The sequence below is a fragment of the Musa acuminata genome, chromosome BXJ1-3 (genome assembly GCF_036884655.1).
Source record: "Musa acuminata AAA Group cultivar baxijiao chromosome BXJ1-3, Cavendish_Baxijiao_AAA, whole genome shotgun sequence".
Classification (NCBI taxonomy): Eukaryota; Viridiplantae; Streptophyta; class Magnoliopsida; order Zingiberales; family Musaceae; genus Musa; species Musa acuminata.
In genome coordinates this window covers 7,147,605-7,173,478 of record NC_088329.1, presented here as the reverse complement: position 1 = coordinate 7,173,478, position 25,874 = coordinate 7,147,605, and the positions used below count along the sequence as shown (strand labels likewise).

At 36.4% G+C, this 25,874-nt stretch overlaps 3 protein-coding genes across 8 annotated transcripts; 1 reads left to right on the top strand and 2 right to left on the bottom strand.

The window, feature by feature from the left end:
* Positions 1-375: 375 nt before the first annotated feature.
* LOC103977812 (kinetochore protein SPC24 homolog) lies at positions 376-4,737 on the bottom strand. The gene is made up of 6 exons (XM_009393439.3): positions 4,524-4,737; positions 4,181-4,378; positions 2,121-2,262; positions 1,914-2,015; positions 990-1,063; positions 376-784 (listed from the first exon to the last, which is right to left on the bottom strand). Exons 1-6 carry the CDS (start codon positions 4,726-4,728, stop codon positions 687-689), a joined length of 819 nt encoding a protein of 272 aa, XP_009391714.2. The 5' UTR covers positions 4,729-4,737; the 3' UTR covers positions 376-686.
* On the top strand, positions 4,682-11,828 carry LOC135582825 (uncharacterized). 5 transcript variants are annotated; one of them, XM_065121966.1, is made up of 6 exons: positions 4,682-4,816; positions 7,762-7,925; positions 7,997-8,617; positions 8,727-8,927; positions 9,729-9,924; positions 11,438-11,828. In XM_065121966.1, the coding sequence occupies exons 2-6, from the start codon at positions 7,860-7,862 to the stop codon at positions 11,620-11,622; spliced, it is 1,269 nt and encodes a 422-aa protein (XP_064978038.1). In that variant the 5' UTR covers positions 4,682-4,816; positions 7,762-7,859; the 3' UTR covers positions 11,623-11,828. The 5 variants fall into 5 exon arrangements, with proteins under 5 accessions (XP_064978038.1, XP_064978027.1, XP_064978043.1 ...); XM_065121971.1 differs by having other exon boundaries at positions 4,710-4,816; positions 7,734-7,925; XM_065121977.1 differs by lacking the exon at positions 4,682-4,816 and adding an exon at positions 4,818-4,841.
* Positions 11,829-15,971: 4,143 nt separating this feature from the next.
* On the bottom strand, positions 15,972-19,295 carry LOC135619679 (ethylene-responsive transcription factor 1-like). 2 transcript variants are annotated; one of them, XM_065121932.1, is made up of 3 exons: positions 18,960-19,295; positions 16,286-17,199; positions 15,972-16,208 (listed from the first exon to the last, which is right to left on the bottom strand). In XM_065121932.1, the coding sequence occupies exons 1-2, from the start codon at positions 19,213-19,215 to the stop codon at positions 16,325-16,327; spliced, it is 1,131 nt and encodes a 376-aa protein (XP_064978004.1). In that variant the 5' UTR covers positions 19,216-19,295; the 3' UTR covers positions 15,972-16,208; positions 16,286-16,324. The 2 variants fall into 2 exon arrangements, with proteins under 2 accessions (XP_064978004.1, XP_064977997.1); XM_065121925.1 differs by having other exon boundaries at positions 15,972-16,180; positions 18,960-19,294.
* Between the last annotated feature and the right edge of the window lie 6,579 nt (positions 19,296-25,874).

Below are 25,874 nucleotides of genomic sequence, written 5' to 3'. Positions count from 1 at the left end.
ACCATTTGCAAAAACTGAAAAGAAAGAGAATCAAGATTTTACTTATTCAAATCACGAAACTCACCAATGGCAGGTGTAGTTCTTCTTGCTTCTTGGTCATCCACAATTATCATTTGAATGCTTAAATGCAACTGCAGAAAACAGAGTTGACTTTCAAAATGTGTTCATTAAATTTAGCAACTTGAAAAGCCATGCAAATGAATGTTAGGTTTGATAGAGACCAAAAGCTCAACAGGTCCAATGCATGTCTGCACTGCAAGGAAAACAGAAACCCTACTAGGATCTATATATTACTTGCACCATATGCATCATTGCCAAGACATGACAATTTGGATCCCAGAGAGTTGCTTGTTCTAGACAAGGAACAGGCCCCTGTAAAGAAGAATACTGGAGAGATAATTCCAAAGGCAAAAATATACATAAGCCTGTTGTGCTTATATTACATGAGAAATCATGAGATTGTACCACATAGCATATATTCTGGTGCTTAGGATAATAACATTCAGAAACTACTACTACTACTAAGCCTCTAAAGAAATAACTCAATCCTCAAAAGACTTGCACAGAGCAGCAAATTGTTGATTTTTGCTATACATGGTTTTGTCATTCACCCGAGAAATATGAAGCAGGTGCACTTGAAGAATGATGAGTATGACAGGTAGAACAAACAGCAACTCAAGCGACAACTAAGCCATCTTCCACAGTTTGTTGCAAACATTAAGAGGAGATTCTGTCCTTTCAAACTCAAACTTCTCAACTTTCTTCTTATTCCTATCTATGACCACTGGTTACTTTCAAGGATAACACTGCCATAATAAACTTCGGAGAAACAATTCAGCCATCGTAACCACACAAAAAAAAAAAGGTGCTTGGTAGAACTCAATAACATCAGAAAAGAATTGGCAAAAGAATATACTAAATGAGGCAAAATAAAATGGAAAGTAAATTAAAAACAATGGGCAACAGCAAACTTATGGACAAAAGGATACTGCCAGAAATTCTGGTCCAATCTTCAAAATCTGGGATGATGTTCGTCACTGATGCACACATGGAAAGACAATTTCTGTAAAAAGAAAAACAAAAACTTTCAGTCTTTTAATTAAAATATACGATATCCTCCAAGCATATTAGTCACAGGGCTTCAACTATTGTTCTAATTAACAAATCAAAGGTCTTATTCCCACTTGACAGGTTTAATCTTCATGTGCTTTCTCTTAATCTGATTATCTGCATATTTTTGTAATGCTTTGATCAGAACCTTCACTAGTTATGTCCCTTTCCCTTCCTATGCTTAAATCTTTTTCTTAACTACTCGAGCTGCAAGCTCGTCATCCATCTTCCAGTAGATACTATACTCTTCATGCGGCCTTATAAATTTTCCTTCTCTGGGTCTTCTCACTGACTTTGTTTTGTGTTGGATCATATCTGTCATATACTCTTGCCAAACCTGTAAAATTTGTTAGTACAATAAAAAATGTCTGTATAACCATTCCTTTTCCAGAAACTCAATATACAAGAGACATCAATATTGTTCTTGACAATGCTTTGCCGTTCCATATCTGTTCAACCATCATCTACATAACTAACATTTTCTTTTACACACTGAAATTTGACACAATATTTAAAGTCGACAGTCAAATTATACAAACAAGAGAAGTGCAAAACTACTAACAAATGAATAACTACTCTTCCAGACTGTTCTGATTTTAGTTGGTGAATAGAAAGCAGGTCCTTCCACTGAATAATCTTTAGTTTACAAGTTGTTAACGTGGCTAAATTTTGTAGTCATAGTTACTGAGCCAGCTAAATTGAAAACTCAGGATCCATGCTGGCAATCTAAGAATATATGCATTAAATAGCAATTTATGAATAAGTCCTAGTATGAAATAAAATGAAGTAATGTATATCCTTACCGTGCCCTTATCAGATCTTTTTCTGTTTTCTTGATCATCACTCTTCGATCTTCAATAGAAACTCTCTGATGCTCTAAATCAATGAGTTCATCCCGAACTGCTGTGTCGAATCACATAGAAGGTACATGAGCAATAGTCTAATATGTGCTATTCCACAACTAGATCATTTTTTTAAAATACAGACAAACTGAAATAACCAAGACTTATCTTAGTTCTTGCTGTAGCATATGTTCCTCTTGCAATTTCTCATCCAATTCATGTTGAAGATGATCCAGTTCAGAATCATAGGATGTTTCATCTTTTGACCTGTCAATCTTCTCTTCACATGCTTGTATCTTGTTCTGGCAGTCTGCAGTGTAACATCATATGTAAGCATAGATAAAAATCACTTTGTTGTGGTATCAGAACCTTGTCTAAAGAGCTTAAAATTTTGAGAACCTTAACCATTAACAAATAAAATCCATCTGAGAAAAGCTGATGAAACATAACGTTAATGGTTCTCATTTCTCGTTGTCAGTGTATATAACTCAATATGAACTTTGCCAATACAAAGTTCACAATGAGAGCTTCCTTTTCAAATGAAAACATGACAGTTTAAGCTTCACACAGCTCCATTAGACGGTCATCAAAGGGATTATTGAGTGTTCCATTCAATCACATGAAAGAGGAAATTTGATCTTTGGTCTCGCGAACCTTGTCTAAAGAGCTTAAAAGTTTGAGAACCTTAACCATTAACAAATAAAATCCATCTGAGAAAAGCTGATGAAACATAACGTTAATGGTTCTCATTTCTCATTGTCAGTGTATATAACTCAATATGAACTTTGCCAATACAAAGTTCACAATGAGAGCTTCCTTTTCAAATGAAAACATGACAGTTTAAGCTTCACACAGCTCCATTAGACGGTCATCGAAGGGATTCTTGACTGTTCCATTCATTCACATGAAAGAGGAAATTTGATCTTTGGTCTCGCGAACCCTGTCTAAAGAGCTTAAAATTTTGAGAACCTTAACCATTAACAAATAAAATCCATCTGAGAAAAGCTGATGAAACATAACCTTAATGGTTCTCATTTCTCGTTGTCAGTGTATATAACTCAATATGAACTTTGCCAATACAAAGTTCACAATGAGAGCTTCCTTTTCAAATGAAAACATGATAGTTTAAGCTTCACACAGCTCCATTAGACGGTCATCAAAGGGATTCTTGAGTGTTCCATTCATTCACATGAAAGAGGAAATTTGATCTTTGGTCTCGCAAATTTGTTCTCAAAACACACTTAGAGTTCCTGTATAAGCCTCAGAAATAGGTGATGTCGAATGAGCAACAGTGAGTTTTTCTTTTATATATATAGAGAAGTGAAGTAGGAATAGAAAGAGAGGGAAATATATGTTAACTACCATATTGCTAAAGGAGCATACTCGCATGATGAAGGTCTCGCACATTCATTGACCAATGATCCTCTGTTTCAACCCTTTTTATAGGTCCAAGGACAAAATATATATATATAGAAAGAAAAAAATTAAATTAAATCAAATAAATCTTTTTTTTTTTCTTGTTCGAAGAAGATAATCTTCTTCTTTCGATGATAGCCTTCCATCTTGGTAGCGACAAATATTTGTAATATCTTCAATCACAATAACGATATGATTCTTCCATTATTTCTACATTTGATATTTTTTTTCAGTAGTCAAAGAAACTAGAATAGAATTATTCTAGATGTTTCCATGTGGTAACTTATGACATATGCAAAATAACCCCCTAAACTAATCAAATGTATTCAAATAAGCGAGAAAATAAATCTTATTTGTAATATCTTCGATCAGAATTTTTGATCTTCAATCACAATAAAGATATGATTCTTCCATTATTTTCACATTTGATTTTTTTTTTTTCCAGTAATCTAAGAAACTAGAATAGAATTATTCTAGATGTTTCCATGTGGTAACTTATGACATATGCAAAATAACCCCCTAAACTAATCAAATGTATTCAAATAAGTGAGAAAATAAATTGGTATGGTGTCTTCGGAACAATTCATTCCTCGACTATCGCAACTTGCAGTAGAGATCATGATGGTTTTAATATATCACATAACTAAAACCTACTAAGATGTGATTCCACGAATTATATGGGAGTACGGATGCGCCGCAATGTAGTTTCATCAAGCAATCTAAATGTGGTCTCAATCTTTTTGAATCTGTCCTAAGATGCGATCTGTCTGATACGATTAAGGTGTACATAGAAAGGTGAAGGAAAACCTAACCTTCTATCCATTTCCCAGTGTTATTGGAATCAGAACTACATGAGAAGTGAAGCAGCTTCGCCCCTTCCAAAGACTGCATCAGGCCATCGACATCCTTCTTATTCTTCAGAACCCCAAGCAAATCGTCTCCAAGCGAAAGAAGATTCTCAATGTCTACTCTTTTACCAAGATTCGCCATCCAAACACAAGAACTTTGCCCTAGACGGAGATAAAAGAAGAGAGGTCAAAAGGTTGCCCACAAAAATTGCCACTCTCTACTCTCTACTGCCATTCACCGTCATCCAAATTCATCTCTTTTCCCGTTAAATTCTTCAACTAATTTCCAAGAAACTGAATCACTTACTAAACTTGGCACCAGAGAAGGCTGCCTGCCGTTCGCCACATCCGTCACTACCCTCCGCCGCGGGGACCGGAGAGGCTCCCCCTGCCCTAGTAAGGTCGCAGGCAAAGAAGAGGCGGGGTTGCGGATGAAGAGGATGCGGGTAAGACCCGAATCCAATATGTCTTCGGGCGGATAGAATCCAATGTCGTCGGGCCTTCATCCGCATCCAATAAAAATGGCTCTCCCTTCCTCGAAGCCCATCTTACGCGTTCTCGTTCGTGCTCTTAAGATTTCTTCGGTCGAGGCATGTGGAGGTGAAAATTCTTGATAATCTCATCGGTTGTTTCCTATTTCTTAATTGTTTAATTGTGATTTCTTGTGCCTGATTGTTATGATGTTCTTGCCCAAGCTTTAGGGAATTTCTGTGAATTTAGGGTTCACAATACATTGAATTTTACAATTTTTGCCCCAGGATTCTTTGTTTTGGTTGTGATTTGGTGTCTCTCTCTTGTGGTTCTGTTCTTGTTCAAATTTCCTGGGTTTTTTGTGGAACTAGTGTTGAGAATTTGGTGGTTTTTGTCATTCTTTTTTCCTATGATTCTTTGTTTTGGTAGTGACTTGGTTGCTGCTTCTTTGGTGTGAGCCCTTGGGGATTTTGTGAATCTATGGTTGAGAATTGTCGATTTTTATGATTTCTTTACTATGATTCTTTGTTTGGTGACTTGGCTGCATTTCTTTATCGTGATTTTCTTTCCCATGTTTTCAGGTTTTCTTTCTCTTTTTTTTTTGTGAATTTAGGTTGATAACTTGTTGATTTTTATAATTTTTTCCTAGGATTCTTTGTTTAGATCACGATTTGGTTGCATTTCTTTGTTGTAATGTTCTCTCCCAAGTTTTCAGGTTTCTTTTTTTGTGAATTTAGGTTTGAGAAATTGCTGAATTTTACCGTTCTTTTTCCTATGTTTCTTTGTTTTGGTCGTGATATTGGTTGCGCTTCTTTGATGCGAGTCCAATTTTTTGGGGCTTTATGTGAGTTTAGGATTGAGAATTCTTATAATTTCTTCCCTATGATTCTTTGCATGGGTCCTGACTTGGTTTCTTTTCTTTATCATGATGTTTGTTCCCATCTTTTCATTTTTTTGGTGAATTTAGGTTGATAACTTGTTGATTTGTATAATTTTTTCCTAGGATTATTTGTTTAGGTCGTGATTTGGTTGCATTTCTTTATTGTGATGTTTTTCCCAAGTTTTCAGGTTTTTTTCTCTGTGAATATAGGGCTGAGAATTTGTTTATTTTTATTAAATTATCCTACGATTCGTTGTTTAGGTCATGATCTAGTTGCGCTTCTTTGTTCTGTTGTTCTTGTGGAAGTTTTCCCCTGTGATTCTTTCTTTTGGCCCTGACCTTGTTGCTATTCTTTGCTATGATGTTCTTGGGCAAGTGTCAGGGCTTTTTTTGAGTTTAGGGTTGAGAAGTTGTTGATTTTGATAATTTTTCCCCTATTGTTCTTTGTTTAGGTTGTGCTCCTTTAGGAGAGGTGAGATTATTTCATTCTGTGCTTCCTATTGTGACAATTTTGTCATGGTTTTGTTGGCATTCTTCCTTCTTATTAAGGCTTCTAATGAATTTCAGGCTAAGAAATTGTTAGGTTTCATGGTTCTTGTCGAATGCTTCTTTGATTATCAAATTTATTTGTTTTCTCGCATGAGGATGTAGGTGGCTGATTAGTCAAATGGACTTTGCTTTATTCTTTGGTGAAACATGTCTTTTGAATATTAACAAATGATTTCCTTGTTTCGGTTGAAATATATGATGGATGAAAGTACATCAGATGCACAGACACGTATAGATGGATTCTGTAGTGCCTTTCTATGATTTTTTCAGTAGGGGTTCCATTTTCTACACCATAGAACCTTGTTTTAAAACATTTTGTGGGAAGGTTTCACTATATGTTATGATCTCTATGCTTGAGCAACAAAATGATCTTTGTTTGGAATTAGTCCTTCCTGAATGAGATTCTTCTTTTTGTTGATGAGATCTGCTAGCTAAGAACAATCCTTGTTGTAGCAATTGAAATTTGTAACCCATTGGCCAATGGTTAGCCATTGAACTTTGGAATTCTTGTGCTGAAAGTAAACCTATTGTTCTTATGCCATTAGGAGAATTCTCCAACTCCTTGACCGTTTGAGTTTAACTTTTAGGTTGAAAATCAATTTTAGGTCACTGAATCAGAAATTGAAGGTATTGTCAGATTTTTTTTTTTTTTGTATCATGTCACGTAACGATTTTAATTTTGGGTACTGGACCTGTGTCGATCCATTGGTGGACCCGTACGGGTTTGTTCCATTTTGGCATGTTGACACATGGTATGTCAGAACATACAATGGTAAAAAGGAGAAGAACAGGAGGGGAGTCTGCTGTGGAGAAGACAGGGAAGAGAGGTTGCGGTGAAGAAAAAGGGGAGGGGAGGTGGCAATGGAGGAAGAAGAGGAGGATGAGGATGAGGATGAGAAGGGAAGGAAGAAAAAGATGAATAGCAGGTTTTTGGTAGGGAGCAACATGCGAGAGGTATGGGGAAAGAATTGAAGGCGATGAACACGTGGCAGAACCGGATGGTAAGCTTTGTTTTGGAAGTGGATCTCCTGGTTCGTGATGGTTCGCATGTTGGTAACCTAGTGCAATGGTATATGTACTGAGTATGGTATATTTTGCCCACATGATACATAGAACTATGGTGGACCGGTATATGTACCAAGTAGTATATACCACTCTGCCTGATATCTAGAACCATGGTGGGCCAGTATATGTACCGAGTGGTATATACGGGTTCGCTGCAATATGTAGAACCATGATGCCATATGATTTTACCATATGAAATAATATAAGCTTTTATTTAATAAAAATTAAATTGATGCCATATTATTTTACCATACGAAATAATTTAAGCTTTGATTGTGTTCTCATGCTGATGTAGATCTTGCTTGCTGTAATTTGAAAAATATGTTGCTTTTAACTTATGATTTGGTAATCTGTTTCCTTTACAAGAAGTAAAAGTATTATTATATTCCCATTTCAGTGGAATGTTCTTAAGATTTGGTATTCTGTTTCCTTTATGAGAAGTTCAAATATTGTTATGTTCCCATTCCAGTGGAGTGTTTTATTCTTATATGGTACATGTTATTCATTTCGTAGAGGCTCTGGGTATATTCTTAACAAACTAATGATTTATAGGAAAAGCTCTTTATATCTGTAACCGCAGGATTTTCAGTAAATGAATGGAGACATCAAGAGGTATTCATACATATGCTTCAGTCTCTAAAAATGACCATGAAGACTATTTTGTAGAAGACTTTGAAAATGATCTCTGGCCTGCTCCTGACAAGACTTGCACTTCAACACCAAGATGCTCAAAGCAAGTTCCATGTAAGTTTTCAACTGTCTCCAGATTGTCAGATGAATATGATTCAGGTGACGATCATGGCCATTTGGAACAGTCCAGAGCACAAATTGATGTGAACTTGAAAAATGTACTCGGTGGCATAGTGGCTATTCTCACTGGCAGGAACAAAGAAAGCAATGGCATTCAACCGCTACAAAGTCCTACCTCAAGTTCATTATTTTTGGGCTCTGAAGACAGTGGAGGCGGTTTCCTTCATCCATCTGTCTACATACCAAGTGCACCACCATTTCTTGAGGCAGAAGCTATCAACTATAATGCTTATCGGGCAGTTCTGGAAGCAGATCCTCCAGAATGGCTGCCAGATAGTTGCACTGCTGCTTGTATGCAGTGTGCTTCACCTTTCACAGCCCTTACTCGTGGAAGACATCATTGTCGATTTTGTGGGGGTATCTTTTGTAGAGCATGCTCGAAAGGAAGATGCTTGTTACCAGTCAAGTTTCGAGAGCGGGATCCTCAAAGGGTGTGTGATGCATGCTATGATAAGCTTGATCCTTTGCAGGGATTATTGATCAACTCAATTAGCAATGCTATGCAATCAGCAAAGCATGATGTTATGGATTGGACATGTTCTAGAGGGTGGTTAAACCTTCCTGTGGGCTTATCAATGGAACACGAGATATACAAGGCAGCGAATACTTTGAAGAATTATAGCAAGGTGATACATTTTGCCCCCACCTATTATCGTGGTCTGTTTATTTTTTCATGGAATCAATTTTTTACTGAGGCTTCAACGATAACCATCTATGGTTATGATTCCTTTGTAGGTTGCCAGATTAAATCCTGAAAGATCTATTCCTTTGGCAGTCTTGAGGGGAGCAAAAGGGCTTGCTATTCTGACAGTTGCCAAAGTTGGTGCATTTCTAACTTACAAACTCGGGACAGGCTTGGTTGTTGCAAAAAGGTCAGATGGATCATGGTCTGCACCATCATCCATACTCTCTGTTGGTCTAGGATGGGGAGCGCAGGTACAAACTCAAAAACTATAGTTATCTTCTTGGTTCTTTCTTCTCATAATTAGAGCTGTAGGGCATTTAGCTAGCAAAACTGTCAACTTGGAGTATGCAATTATCAGTTTTCTGCATGGTTGAGTGATGCCTTTTGTCAGAGAATTGCAAGTAAGATCACAGATGTTACCAGAAGATGCACCAGCATGTTGGCACCTCCAAAAATGGATGTTCTGTGAGCTTATAGGTTGTCTGCATGCAATGTTGCATGTCATGTCTCATTGCTTATGCTTCTTTTAGTTCAGATGGTGTCAGCCTGCCCTCCATCTCTCTGCTTTATCACTGCCGTAACAGCATGATATCATTGTCCATTTGGTGATGGTGTAGGAAAATTTGGTTATTTTTAAATAAGTGAAAATTTGATTTTATCAAGCAAGTTCTAGCCTTAACTAATGTGTTAAACTCTTGGTGAGTGATGTTTTGTTTCAAGGGCTATGTAGTGGAGAGTGGCTCTAGGTATATGGTCCTGCTTAGTATGGAATCCAAGATGTGCTTGACCAATCTGATTTTAGAATTTTGTCAGTCAAATTTGGTAACTTATAATATATGAATTGTACATATTTAAGTTAATTTAAGAATCTTTTAATATGGTCAGCTTCTCTAGCAATCTGAATACTCAAAATTTTCTTGTTAGATTTTAGCTTTACTAGAGTTTGACAATTCCACAACCCAACTTAGCCTAACTTCTGGAACTTTGCTTCTGTGTCTTTAAAGATAAATTATTTGCCTTATTTGGTCCCTCTTCTGCCTCTATCACCCTAGATCGGAGGAGAGCTGATGGACTACATCATAGTGCTTCATGGTTCTAAAGCAGTGAAGACATTCTGCAGCCGTATGCATTTCTCCCTTGGGGCAGGACTGAGTGCTGCAGCAGGACCTGTTGGAAGAGTCTTAGAAGCAGATCTTCGAGCTGGAGATAAAGGATCAGGAATGTGTTATACTTACAGCTGTAGCAAAGGTAATTATCTTAAAAAAATCAATTTTCAAGCTTACACTAATGCATTGTGCATGTCAAGTAGTGTCCTGTATGTATAATCATTGAACTGTTTTAGATTTTTTAATACCATTTTGGATGTTTAGGGTTTTTCTTAATGAAGTTGGTAAGCTTAAACTTGTTATTGTTTCAGTCCTGCATTTGGAATTTAAAATTGTATATATAAAAAGGGCAGCAGAAATATGGGATTTTATGTTATTTATGAAAGATCAACCTTTTCAGGCATGGCCAACTAGCTAAAGACTGTTATGTATATTTATAATCATTACCTGATGTGACCTAAATCTCATGACCATGCCACAATGGACATGGTCAACCAGCTTTCTTTCCAACAAAATGGAGTTTAAAAAATAAACGAGCAAATAAGCATTTAATTTTTTATCCAAATTGTCGCCGAATTAGTCTTTATAATGTCCTTCGATTTCCTAAGGACCAAATAAAAAGTTCTAAGTTTTTGTACATGAACGGAAACAAACTAATAAATCTTCTAATTCTACAATCACGGCTTTCTGCTCGAGTCTCCTAGGTTTCTGGTTGCTCTGAAAGAAAATATATATAAAAAACATAACACTCAAGCAACCTTGGAGTTGTCTCAATTTTAGAATTAAAACTAGCTAGTAAAATATTAGGATTTGGTTTATGGACAAATATGCGGTAACTATGTAGTACAATTAAGGATATGCTAGTCTTCATTACCAAAGGTTATTATTGATTCTTTGAAATGTGTTATTGAAGTTATGTTCTCAAAAGAAGGGAAAAGCAGTTATGTGATGGGCTGGGGCAAGATAACCCATCTTTTATCTATTCTTGTGATAAGTGATTTGGCAACTTTTATCTCCTCATAGACATGCTTCTGTAAGAGGCTAGGGGAGCCTTGGTGCATGATAAGGATTCTTATTTGCAATCTCGATGATCAAGGTTCGAGATACCAAATGATCTCTCTATTTGCAAGAGTAAGATTGCATGTATTCACCCTCTTCAGACCTCGCATTGGTTGGATCATTGTGCGTTGTACTCTCTTTTCTACTGACATGTATGTAATCCCTTCTATTCCGTCATAAATTTGGTAGATAGAACAATATTGGTCTCATGAGTATCATAGTCTAGCTATGCATAGTTAAACGCCACTTTGTATCTCTTCTTTGTTAACAGAGGCCTTTCACTTTACAGAGATCAGTTTATTTTCTTCTTAGTTCAGTGGTGATGCTCTCTTTAATTGTATGCAAGTCTTCTGATCTAAATCAGCAGAGAGTTGTTCAAAGAGTATTACAAACAATTTCATTTGTATTTGACTAGAATAGATACAAAAAAATTTCTTACGTCTTCAGAAGGTAGTGAGTTGATTCGCTAATTGTTATCCACTTTTCAGCTTTATTAGTGCCATTGGATTATTCTTTTGCTGCTATATACTCCATCTGTATCTTCTGCGTGATGTTAAACAGAAATAATAAATTTCTTTATATTGACTGCAATGCAGGTGCTTTTGTCGGAGTGTCGCTTGAAGGAAACCTAGTTGTGACCCGTCAGGATGCTAATACACGCTTCTATGGTGATCCTTATCTGACTACTACTGACATACTTGTGGGGACTGTAGAGCAACCGAAAGCCGCTCTGCCTTTGTATGCTGCTCTGGATGACCTTTGTTCGACGTTACAATGTTAACATTTTGTGCAATTTGTTGTGCGCACACATCATCTCTATCAGACATTTGAAACCCTAATGAACACTTGGTCATCAAGGATGATGCATAGGGCGATAAATACTGGCCAGATATAGTTGGTACGGTTTTGGGTTCTGCACTGTAATGTCATCAATACATGGTATGCTGTATATATCTTCCATAAATTGCAATTCAAATACGTTGTACATATTTGCATTTGGCGTTAAATTTGTGATTTGTTGTGTACACATCTCATCTCTATCAGACATTTGACCTCAACACCTCATCGAGGACGATAAATACTGGCCAGGTATAGTTGGTATGGTTAGGCGTTCTGCACTGTAATGTCATCAATACATGGTATGTTGTCTATATCTTCCATAAGTTGCAATTCAAGTGCATTGTACCTATTTGCATTTGGAGGTTAGCTTGGCTTCACCTTTTGTGCATCAATTACCCGCTCTATAATTGTGGTCACAGTTTTACATTCATCCCTAGTGTATCTGTGGTAGCTCCTAAAATTACTGTGCATGTGTTGAACAAGGTTTTCAACATTGAGTATTGGACCGGTAGAGAGCACAAGGAAGCCGAGTAGGTGACGGCGAAGGAAGAGGAAGAAAGGAAAAAAAAAAAAAAAAGAAACAAAAGAGAAGGCGGTGAAGGAAAATACAGAGTTTAGAATGGGGTTTTAACTTTTAAGTGGATCGGATCGGACTAAGATTGTCGAATTTTTGAATCATACCAATTAGGGCAAAATTAAAAATTCTGCTTCGAACATATACTGCCTCCAAAATTTCTGGAAGGCTTTCTCTTTTCTGATTTTTGGCAATTTGTACATAAGTTTTCTACCTCAACTGCTGCTGGCTAAATCTGATGAGTAACTTCCCAACTGCGATTCTGCAAATGATTAAAGTTGTCGCCATTTTGTGAAGTAGAAGAGCATTCAAGATATGGAGTTGGGATGGTTTAATCGCTTGTGTTATCAAAGTCTGTCCTTCAACATGGAAACTGTGAGTTGTGTAATCAAAATGTATGCTTCATGCCTCACCACCTTTGTTCTTAGTTGTTCCTGGCACTCTGCTTGTGTGTAATGCCACTAGTAAGCTTCCTGTAATCCTGCAATCGAGGAAAACCTAAGCATTCAAAGGGAAGAAACAAATTTGTTGCCATTTCGATCACGTTGCATGTCTTATAGTACTGTAGAATCCAAACTTCCTCTGCAACTTCACCTTTCTTCATGGATTATTTATACTCAACTAAATGAATCATTTCACTTCCATCACACTTGGCATTTGTCAATCTTTCTGCAACTGTCATATGAAGAACACAAGAAGAAGCTTTCATCTAAATTTTGCTGCAAAGACAATGATGGTTATATATTGTGGAGTATAAGAGCTGATTACTGACTAAAAACATAAACCCTTAAATGTATTCTCCAATAACCAAGTATTTGGATGTTGCATACACATTAATATGTTGTGGTCTGCAGTAAACTTCAATTGAAACATTTCCAAGAACTCTGCTACTGCCAAGTTCTAAAGAAGCAGGGCAGACTGTATCTCGAAGCTTTGTTGTGGAGCTGAAACTGAGACTTTTGTGTCAGTGACAGTCTGCCATATGATTGATTCATCACCCAACAGTTTATTAGCCTTCCGCTTGACTTTTGGCAAATCCAAAAACTGCTTGGTGATCAAGCAAAGCATACTAATTATAATGTCAATCATTTGGATATGGACTTGAAACTAAAAACCATTGTGACTTATTTGATGATTTCTTTTTTGTTTTATGCAAAATAAGGCATAATCACCAACTTCCCATCTCATCATCATGGTGAGTCAAGAAACAAGGTTAGGAGTTCAATTAAGTTTTGTGACCATGTATGAATATTTGTTGCAGTGACAGATCAACTTTGGAAGATAAACACATCCAGAAGTAGCCCAAAACTCAACTTGCAACACCAGTAGAAGAACATTGGAAATTTCATGAGAAGCTTCTTTTTATTACATCAATGATATCCATCTATGCAGGGGGGTAATCTGTACTGTATATGGTTAATGTATAAAACTGATGTGTTAGGATTTTCAAGTTCATTGTGTCACATAGAATGTTTGCACACATTTTTGGGCTATGGAAACTGGGAAGTCTGTAGTATGTATGTAGCACATGAGGCTTTTCTTGTGGTAGTAGTCTTTCAGATAAAACAATCTATGGTTCAGTCAGTTCAGTACATCTGGATCATACAAGGATTTTGGTTCTTCAAGATTCCTCACTCTCTCTCTCTCTCTAAAATCTGTAGATTGGAATGGTTCAACATATAGATAGGACTAGTACAAGTTTGGTTGTCCACCTCATGAAATCTTATTTATTTGGGTTATTTAATCGCTTGAAGTAGAAGAGCATATGATAAATTTTTAATTGAAAATTGTAATCTTATTATTTATTTGGGTTTCTTTGGTTCTACATACAACATACACAGTTATGGATTAACTGTTATGGTAACTCATTTGTATAAAATTAATTTAATATGTCATACTTTTTCTTTTGGAACAAACTTTTTAGGTTCCAAAATTTTGACACTCATTATACAAAAACTAATAATTTAGCTGCTTCTATTTGGAATAATGCTGATACTAGCATTGATCCACTTACTGCCTTCCACTCTATTCTCTATAAAGCTGGTAGAGTCTTTTTCTTATTGGAATAAGAATAATTTAGGTGTTCTAGAAGTTAAATTTAAATAACTTCAGAAAGAGATTATTGATCTTAGTCAAAACTTGATAATATTGGTCATTCTGATTCAATATTTTCTTTTTCTAATTTTCAAATGGCCCTTATTAAACATCATAATCTTTTAACTTTCAAACCATTTCAGTATCACTTGGATGCATGACTCTATTATTCATAAGATTGAAACCTATATATGAAGGTATGATACATAGCAGACTTCTTCAGCTCAAATAGCAGAACACTGATGGTGGTTCTTCTTTTCAGGATGGATGAACTGGGTTTCTTCTCAAGGACCACAATGGCTGGTGGACTAAACACCATTGCAATGTGAAGCCAAGGCTTTAGAAGAGGGGTTGTTGTTTGCTATAACAGAGGGTCATACTAAACTGGAAATTGATACTGAGTCAATTATACTGACTGACTCGCCAAACTCCACCAAACTATTGCAGTCATCAAATAGCTATTATTATTGTTGCACAATTTTTCATTGTTTTAAAGATGAATTTTATATGGGTGGATCAATTCCCTTAAGAATTTATGTAATTCTCCAAGTCTTTTGGTAGAACTATGACATTTTTACATACGTTTCTTTTGGAAAAGAAAACAAAAATTAGGCTCTGATTCCAGAAAATTTTACTTAATATTTTTCATTGATCTTTTACTGCTTCAGAATTGACTGCTGTATCAGTGCTTCAGTCCTCCAGCAATATTATTATAAGACAGACAACCACATGATTGGAACAAAAACAAGCAGCAAGAGAGCTAAGGGAAGCACTACTCTCGATTAGATCAAGCAATAAAAGAAAGGAAAATATACATCATAAAAATCACACACAGCAGCAGAGGAAAATGCTTGAAGAGTGTCTGATGCCCAGTTGAGCCTGCATAAAATACTGCATCACTGCCGGATGAGATAAGGTTGGGAATCAACTTGGGACCGTGAAAGGTCTTGCATCACTCCATAATAAATTCCATGTGGATCCCATAAAAATGTAGGTGAAATAAATCTTGGGCCACAAGCGACAAAAACATATTTTTATCTTATCTTCCTTGCGTCATAAGATAAGACCACAGAAGGTCCCCACTCCATCAACTTGAGAATCTGGAAACTCTCACATGTATTAGTTAATGAGGAAACACAATGTTAAATGCAGCACCAATGCACTATGGTGTCATCATCATCTACTCCAAGATTATGGACAGGTATTCATCATAGTAAAAGAATGAAATTTAGCTATATATATATTGACCCTGGTATTCATGTGGACATTGTGTCCAGTTGTCTTGAGAAAATGTTGTTTGCTGTAGTTTCATTCATCAAAACTAACAAAATAATTGAATGATCATGAAATTCAAAGAATTCTACAATATAAGTCAGAATAAACATCTCCTCCGTACAGGAGAGAAATCTCAAGTATTAGCATCAGCTTTAACTAAATCAATACTCTTTAAAAGCTCAGATTCCTAGTCAACATTCAGCTTTGCAGCAGCCTCCTCCATGACACTTGAATCTGAAAAATTAATCTCAACCCCAGTGAATAACCCACAAGAGGGATCGCAGCATAAGCTTAAGCACATTAATCATTATGTCCAGGGCATCTTCTATGGCAACAACAGGTGAACATAGAGCCAAACCAGTATTTCAATAGATTTCGTCATACCCATAACATGTCCGACATAGACAACCCAGACTCTAGACAGGAACACTTCACATGGCAACAGAATAGAGACTACCGATGATAATACCTAAACATAGTAGCATAACTCAGAAAGTTTACTAAATCATGATAAAGGAAATCCCTGGTTCAGCATAACATCCATCGACGCTGGTTCCTGGAACAAAGAGGAAAACAACAACACACTTCCTTTAAATGGTACACAGAAAAGAATTTGCATGCTAAATAGATGAATTCCTAAGAGGGATGCTTGTTGATATACCGTATTTACAGAAGACCATTTGCCTTAATTTAAGGTCCCTCAGTAAACGCTGCTAGCTACCGGTGGCAGGTCATCAAAGCTCCACAGGTCCACTCCACTTTCATCCTGAGTCATGTCATAATTGAGGAAGCTATCGATTGAATCATCTGAACCACCATCCAGATAAGGTGTCTGCAGAAACTTCATGAGTGACTCAAAAGTAGATAAATCTTCAGAGAATTTGACACCATCATTTTCCTCAGCCGGCACCGTCTCTCCGGCATTGTTCTTCAATTTCTTCAGAGGACCACCATTTTCCAGACATGTAAAATTTTGAACTTCAGTTATGGTTGGATCAAGACTTGTTGTGTTCTCTGGAGTTTTAACCTCATGTTCCCAACCAAATTCAGAATAGCCAAAGGAATTGCTTCCCTGATCAGAGTACATCATCCCAGGTCCGTCGGTAGGTGGAGCTGGTTCTATCTCGGTGGAGTTCTGACTCATAGGTTGTTTGATGGGCACCTTTTCCTCAAACAGATCAAAAGTCGAGTAGATATCATGATCAATATCATTCAGGCAACCGAAAGACTGGTTGAAGTTGAGACTTTCTTGTGGGCGGTCCGATGTTGGTGCTTTTGGTGCAGTTAATTTCGTGAGGTGCTTTTGAAGACCGGTGGGTGCTTCCTCAGGGAAGTTCACCTTGGCTTTCTTGCCACGGATTCTACGAGCTTCTGCATCATAGGCTCTTGCAGCTTCTTCAGCAGTGTTGAATGTACCAAGCCAAACACGTACACCCTTACGAGGATCCCTAATTTCAGCTGCCCATTTTCCCCAAGGACGCTGACGGATTCCCCTAAACTGGTTCTTTCTCTTCCTTTTAGCAGACCTGGCAGCAGGTCCATCAAATTCTACAGGTCCTAAAGCAATTTGCCCATCTGCAACCAAACAAAGAAAAACAGATTCATGGATCAGTGAAAATTTTAAAGAGATAGATCTATTTCCATATGAAGATCTTTTAAGGCCCAGGTATCCTTCATAATCAAAGGTACACAAAATCAATAAAAAGATGCACATCACGAGCAAGGATAACTGCAAAATTTATCCATTGTACAGTAGAAGAGAGCCGATAAGAAGAAGAATAGCAACAATAGAATGTTACACAAGGGTGTCCTACTCATGGCTGACAGAATCTCCAAGGATCATGAATTCAATACCTCAAGCATAAACATCAACTAACCAGACTACCAGAGGATGTCAAGTCTTCATTTTTGTTGTTGGTCCATAATTACAACCATCCAAGTTTTTTTTTTCATCCAATCAGAGTGGTTCACTTATGAATCATTATATAAATTATGAATATATCATGGAAGGATTAGAAATATTATGTTGGTGAGATGTCTACCATAAAATCGACCTTTAGACTTAATTATCTGTGACTTACTCTGGAAAAAGGTAACCTTAGAGAGGAGCAGCATCTTGATCAAAACATGAAGGCCTGTCGGTGGGTATTACAACTCCCTTATAAGCAACACTTCAAACTTATGCAAGAAAAGAACATCCAAAATTGCATAGACACATACATACTGAAAGACTGACAGTGACAGGTCTCCAGCTTATCTAATACAAGACAAATAGCAAATAGATCTACATAGGAGACAGTCACATATGTACTCCATAGGTGGCTTAGAATCTCATTCCTCACGGATCTGTGCTCCAATATGCAAGTATTTATTGATCAGACATTCAATCTACACAGATCATGCATGAAAACGGTAGACTTGACAGACATACCAAGCAGCAAACCCTTTTTTTGTGATCGTTGATCATCAATATGAGAGAACACAGATCCAATATCACATAGATGATTTTTCTTGCTTATTATTTGATATCTCTCATATCATTTCTAACAGTGGGTGATTTAGTGCATCGTGTTAAAGGAAAGATATCTTGAGATCATCATAGCACCACAAAATTGTCAGATACATTCTGCGAACAACAAACAAAAATTTTCATGTTACCATACTACTGTCTTTTCTAATGCACTATACTTATACAAGAAGGTTATTCCCAAGCAAAATCTACAAAATATTACTAAGGAACAGCACACAATGCAAAAGGTACTACAAATATGGTTGAAGGAAAAATAAAATGATTGGATTAATGCAAAATCAGTAAAAAGAAAATTAATACTATTAAGAGAACACTCACACAAGAACCACTAGACAACATAAACAAAAGAAAATTCAAAGTATAAAAGAAAAATTACATATAAGTGGAACTCAGAATAAAACCAGCCTTGATCCGAAAACACTGAAGTAGATTAGATAAAACGAACGTCCAAGATCTCAAGAGCCACCAAATAAAAGAGAGGGTGAGGGTGAAACTTCCAATTTTCTTCATGCTCTAATGTCAAGAAAGACTATTGGAAAGATTATCCCTAAATAAAGTACATTCCAGAAAAAATTGCTGAATGCACAGCACCTAATTTTCCAGATAAAATATTTTTTTAGGAAAACCAGTACAATCTAAAATCACGCCCCAGCAAGAACAAGAAGGTAAAGAAAAATCCAATTTTTACCAACAGATAGCACTAAAAATCCTTTTTTTTCATCATAAATGTGATAAAAGTTCTATTTTTCCATCATGGCATAAAATAAAGGGGAAAAAAAGAACACTCTTCCTCGATCGGGTTAACCTTTGGGAGCGAAAGCAGGGAGCTTGACATCGACGATCTCCACAACGTCGTCTTCCTCGGACTCCCCTGACTCGTCGTTGAACTCCCGGAAGTCAGCCTCGAAGTCATCCTCCGTCTCCTGCGCTAGCCGGCGACGGCTGCCCTTCTTCTTCGTCGACTTGGCCTTCTTCGGATTCGGCCACAGGAGGTCGGCGTCGGTCACCAGCCGCGACCTCGCCGCCGGAATGAAGTCGGAGATGATCGCTCCTCCGCACATCCTCGATCCGTACACAACTCTTCCTTCCTCCCACACAACAAGAACCCAAATCACAAGAACTTGCTTTTGGCCAACACTGGAGACGAGAGGCGTCTATAAAGAAATGAACCGGAGGAGAGAGGGCGACAGTTCTTTTCTACCCACGTCATCTTACTCACGTGCAACTGAAGAAAGCAGGTCGAGTCCACCATGGCCGGCCCCACCCCCCCCACCAATCATGTGAATTCTAATAGGTGAGGAAACTGCCGCAGATAGGAAAAAAAAGATTTTTGAGATACGACTTAGGGTACAATTGGAACACAATAGCTTAATAGGCATTTCAAATAAAGATTGTTGTTTTATAATTTTTTTTTATTTCTTTTGGTCTAAATTCTGTAAATATTCAAATGCTCATGCTACCTCATGATGATATTAATATTTCAGTATTTATAGAATATTAATTTTTTAATTTATAAAATATTATATGAGATTATCTAAAATTATAATATTTTCAACATGATTTATGTCTTCTATAAGGTAGATTTTTATTTATTTTATTTTTAGATTTTTAATTTATATTAATTTATATAATAAACACTTATTTAGGGTGAATTTTAAAAAAAATCTTATTTTTTAGTTTTTCTCGTAAAATATTTAAGTTTAAAGAATTCTCATAAAATATTTTGGCTATATGAAAAGACTCTTTTGAAGTTGTAACTTTGAAAAATTTTCATTACAACGTCAGCTTTAATCGTGCCTTTATTGCACTTAGATCGTCTCGTTTGCCCATTGGTTCTTGCTTGCTTGTTAGCTTTTATTGACGAGATACTATCATTATGTAAAGGCAGAGGGGAGAGGGTGGTTGATGTTATCAAATTAGTGTAAAGCCATTAAAAGAGAAGAGAAGGGGGCCAACTAGCATCGTAGTCAAACTCACACAAGGAGATACAAGTGATTAGGAAAAATGAGGAAGTTGGTTGTTGAGGTTAGCCCGCATGTGAAAACATAGTCAACGAAAGGAAGGGGGCAACTGACGAGAGTCACACTCGACTACAACGAGGGAGCAAGAGCTAACAAACGAGCTTATTAAACATAAGATAAAGAGGAATAACAAACAAGACGAAGGCATGACGGAGGGCGATGACCGATAGATACTTCATGTGAAAAATCGCAAAATTAGAGATTTTTTTAAAAAATTTACACATAAATATTTGTATTTAATTTATTTATTTTTAAACAAAAATTTATATGATTATATTTTTATTTGTTATATATTTGAGCCATAGGAAATTTTTTTGTAAAATTACATACTTAAAATATAATTTTTATTAAACACTCAAAACATTTCACAACTATACATTACTCTTTCTCCAAATATATATAAAAAATATAAATATAATTTAAATATAACTTAAAAAGTATTTTTTTTTCTTTTTATTATTAGTTTTAGAAAGAAAAAAATCAAAAAAATAACAATAATTCTATAATGAAAGGGGTGAAAGAAAAAGTAGCAAAGTCGGCAGGCAGGTAAAAAGAGACATTAATAAGCATTGCTCGATTTCATTCAATGGAAAGAAGGGAGCGTTTAATAATCTCGAGTGATCGGGTAATGGTCAACATCTTGGATAACTTCAAAGAGACGTCGGCAAGAGAATCTAGTGAGACAAGTGTGCGGGACTCTAGTAAGACAAGATGACTATGAGGTCCCTCTTCCAGCGCAGAATTGCATTTCTGCCGTCTCTGTGATCCTCCATTTCTGCCATCGCAGAGCTGCTGCGACGAACTGTTGGTCACACTTGCAGTTGACTTCAGCAGGATGCTTCTTCAGACATTTGAAGTCATCACAGTGGTTAGTGGATTCTGCTCTGCTGCTATTGAAACTTGACAGTGATGACTGCAGTAGCAAAGCTGGATGAACCAACAGGGAAAGCTATGAGATGTACTTTGAAGTGCAACATAAGAAGATAAAGAACAAAGAACAAGACTGTTCTAAATCATCACTGCCCTGCTCATTAAGCCTGCAGATGGCAGTAGTGGCTGTCCAAAGTGAGTGTTAGCCTCTCTGTCTTCTCTTATTTGTGCTTTGACTTTTATTACATCTTTCTTAATTTAATCACATATGAATGTAAAAATATCTTGCATTTGATTTTGAGTGCTGCTATAAGCAACCCATTGTTAGAGAGATATGAAACCCTACAATAACTAAACATACCTACAAATCAACAAAACCTTATCAGACTGCCATCAGCATAATTTCATCTTAAACTAAACCTATGTGGGGATCTGTGTGTTAATGTAGGAAATTATATATATATATATATATATATATATATATATATATATATATATATATGTATATATATATATATACATATATATATATATATATATATGTATATATATTAACTTAAATTATGAGATAAAAGAAAATTCCATACAAAAATACTCAAATAAGTATGACATGGTATAAGAAACCAATAATAGTGTAAATTTGATTTATAAAAAACTATATTAAGAATACTAATCTATTGACAGAAGATATTAGATTTAATATTAATTTGCATTATGACTGACTCTTTCAATCCTTTCCTAAGGATACACAAACCTATCAGTTGTATGTTTCTTTTCACTTAGATTTCTCCAACCTTATTTCACAAAGCTTTTCTCTTTTTAGGTAGGTCGCATGAAGCCTTCCTCGGATCAAATTTGAGCATCATCTCTCCATTGGTCTTTCTAAAAGCATGTCTTCCTAACAAAAGCAGATGATATATTTATGTACTATTGTATAAATAGAGAGGTAAGAAAGGGATTATTCTCTTTGTTTAAAACATGCGAATATCTTTAGTAAGATTTGCATATGATACATGAGAATTTTTGGATGGAGAATTCAGTTTCTCTTCCAACACAGGTGCTGTGGTTGGATGATTAGAGGAGATGCATGAACAAAGGAATCAACAGCACATGAGGACAGTAGACAGAGAAGCCAGAAGAAGAAGAAGAAGAAGATAGCATATCCTATCAATGAAGGCCAATAGGTTTTATTGGGAGTGCGGAGTAGTACACATCTTTACATCTCACATTTGATGAAAGTGAAGTGTGTGATAGTACCCACAACCCACATGGAAAAAATGTTCCTTGTCCCCACCAAAACCATCAACTATGTTTATCCTAGTCATTAGAAAATATTGTGGGATCCACATCTTACATCATTTGGATGTACATTATGAAAATAATAATAATCTTATTTCTATCAGATTGCCTAATCATAGTAAGTGAATTGGATTCCTTTTCATGGCTAGATAGGATGAATAGCTCATTGATAATAATTTAATTTCCAATTCATTAAAAGCCTTGTTTGGCTTAATGCATTTGGAGGATCAATTGAGTGCATGAGGAGGATTTTATCAATATAAATTTAAAAAAAAATAATTTTTTCTCAATCAAATGATTATTTTCATGATTCAGATTGAAGAAACTGACACAGATGTTGCCAATTAATAGCTCACATCATAATGAATGTTTGATAAAATGACAAAACAAAGAATGCAAATATCATTAGGAATTGCACTATCAAACATAAGCAGGAGGTGTGGGAGAGAGCCAACCACTTCAACCAGTGCTGGCATCAACATTGACATCAACATCTCTACATCTGCACCCACACTATTTGAAAGATCATCGCTTGCTTTGGTTCATTGCATGATTACAACATCGGCCAGAATGGATAATGTGGCAGGCACTTTCTTTCGACTAATTGGTATTCAGCACCAGACAAATCTAGAACTTACTGGAATCCAGCTTGATGCATAAAGAAATAGCCTGGCAGGTCATCTTTTTTTTTTTTTTTCCTTTTTCTTTTCTTTTTTGACTTTTTTTGACATGTATGAATCTTGTTTCTGCTCAAATTGCGGCTATTTGTTATCTGTAGTGTTCATAGTTGAAGTCAACTTATGACTTTTGAACAAGACCAAGAACACAAGCTGATCTTGTCTACCCTAATATCCCTTATTCTATTTTCCTTTTTATGAACCAAATAAACAAGACAAAAATATTCATTTGAGTAGACATCGAGTACTCATAAATTTTATATATTTAAATATAAATCTGACTTCTGATTAACCATTAAGGTTATTGAATTGGAACATAAACCTAATTTGATTACCGAATTACCTTACAAATCTAATATTTTTATAGCTAGTTTTTCTTTTTTTTTTCTTCTTGAGATATTTAGCTCGTTGATAATGCCATTCATTCTTTCTATTTCTTATGTAATCCAATTGATATTACTTACAAGAAAAAAAAATTAATAGTATGAAGAGTGATGTAGCTCTTTTCTCAGTAACTCAAATGATTGACTCATCAATGATTTATATTATTATTCTCGTTATCTATCTAGCAAGGATTCTATCGTCTAAGCTATTGGTCGACACATGATCAAACTAAATTGATAAAATCATCCAATAATAGATGTAACAATTCTGAGCTACTATAATCATTTCTCGTTAAACAAATTGAGTAATGCTCGCCTAAGACATCCACTATGAAAGAGATTACACAAGTATGCTTAGGACACAATACAAAACAACAAATAAAATCCAAATTAGCTGACTAATATGACTTACCTGACTTGTGTATCGACTTAAGCATCGAAGGAGAGTTATCAAAACTATCCCCAACTTGAGTATCGACTTAAGCTCGTTAAATTTTTCTTAGAGTGACCCGAGGAGAAATCGGGTTGGACTTAAATTTGTTTTCAACTTGAACAATACAAAATCAACTCTAATGCATATATTATCATCGGTCAAGTAGCAAAACTCATAATAATAATAATAATAATAATAATAATAATAATAATAATAATAATAATAATAATACTTCAGCATAAACTAACACAGTAGTCGTCTTGACCATGTTATACTATTCTTTCAGTGAAGAACTATCAGCTCTTTCGGGGAACCTCCATAAGTGCAGTCAATAAGGATACCAGAACAGTTGTATCAGATCTGCTGATGTCCTTTGTCAGGTGGATCAGATCTGCTGAGTATATATATCACCACAACATATATGGCTCATACGGATACCAGAACAGCTAGCAATGGATAGATTAAACAGTCACTAATTCAATATATAGCTAACTAAAATCACTTTATAATGTAAACTGCAACAGATAAAGAACAACTAAGTAATCAAAGTAGGGTTAAGATTCAATAATGAGTCAATTCACAGGTGTGATTGTGCCTCGCTGTGAGCAAACAGAAGAAGCTTTACAACCTACCATCTCCACCTGTTAGAAAGTGATGCCTGATCTAAAGCCCATTACCAATCGAACCTAAAAATACATCTCTAACTAGGGTGGCAGATGATAATGAAACACAATGAAGAGAGATTGACAAGTAATTAACAGGTGCAGAATTTGGAAGGAAACGTAGAACGTTGCATGTTTTAGTCTGATAAGATCCATATAACCTTGTTCTTAAGCTGTAATCTTGTCTCTAATGATGAATAGTGTAGATAAAGCATGTAGTTGACAAGATGACAAAGTGAGGAATGCGTCTCTCTCTCTCTCTCTCTCTCTCTCTCTCTCTCTCTTTAACTTCCTAATATTTTTTAGTCTGATAAGATCAATATAACCATGCTCTTAAGTTGTGATCTTTGTATCTAATGATGCATAGTGAAGATTCTTTCTGTAGTTGACACGAGGACAAGGTGAGGTCTCTCTCGCTCTCTCTCTCTCTCTCTTCTCCGGCCTTTTTGACCTAAACATGAGAAGACAACAGCGAAGCCTCATCGAAACCAGGCATCACTTGAACTATAAGCTGGGTTCCTTAACCTAATCATGCAACGCGTGTCACGCAGCGGCACACGAAGAAAACTCTAAACAAAATCCAGATTCCCACGCGTCGTCGTCTGGCCAAGAATCTGTCGAACGCGGGTCCCGCCCCGTTTAACCCGACCCATCTCAGGGGTGTTTTGGTCATTTCGAAGACAGTTGTCGTCTTCCCAACGCAAGGCCGGAAGACCCTCCGTGTTATCCGGACTCAGAACCAAACCCCCCCACCCCCAAAACGAGTTAGAATTACCGAATTACCCCGATCATCTCATCGCCACTCGCTATGGACCAAATCCGACGGTCTGAAACGATCCTTATCTGTAAAGTTACATAAAAAGCCCCTTACCTATAGCTTATTTACCTGGACGGCCCGGTCCATCACCACAGATCCGCCGAGATCAACGCAACAGTCCCGGCTAATCCGGAAGATCATATTACCAACCTGCCCATAATTAAAGCAGTTGAGTCTTATTAAGCGGGGGTACGATCGTCAAAACAGGGTTAGTTCGGTAATTTGACACCAAGGTTCCTCCTTTTATTAAAGCGGATCGCCTTTTCTCAAACGGTCGCTATCGAACCCGAGAATCGAAACCCGACCTTCCTCTTGCCAATGGAGTTTCGCCACGTGGATCGAAGAAATCTTTTTCGGGGCCGTAAACTAAGAGAGGAGAACGGGTCAATTTGGTGTGAGTCGCGTACACGGTGAGCTTGTTTTATGGGCCACCCTTCGTTGGAAGTGATCGAAGAGGCTCCAGGACTGAAGTATGTGTATGATCACCGCCCTTCCTTTCTCTCTTGTCCCGCTAAGCTAATTACTAAATTTTCCTTTGTGTTTGCTCGTGAGTACCTT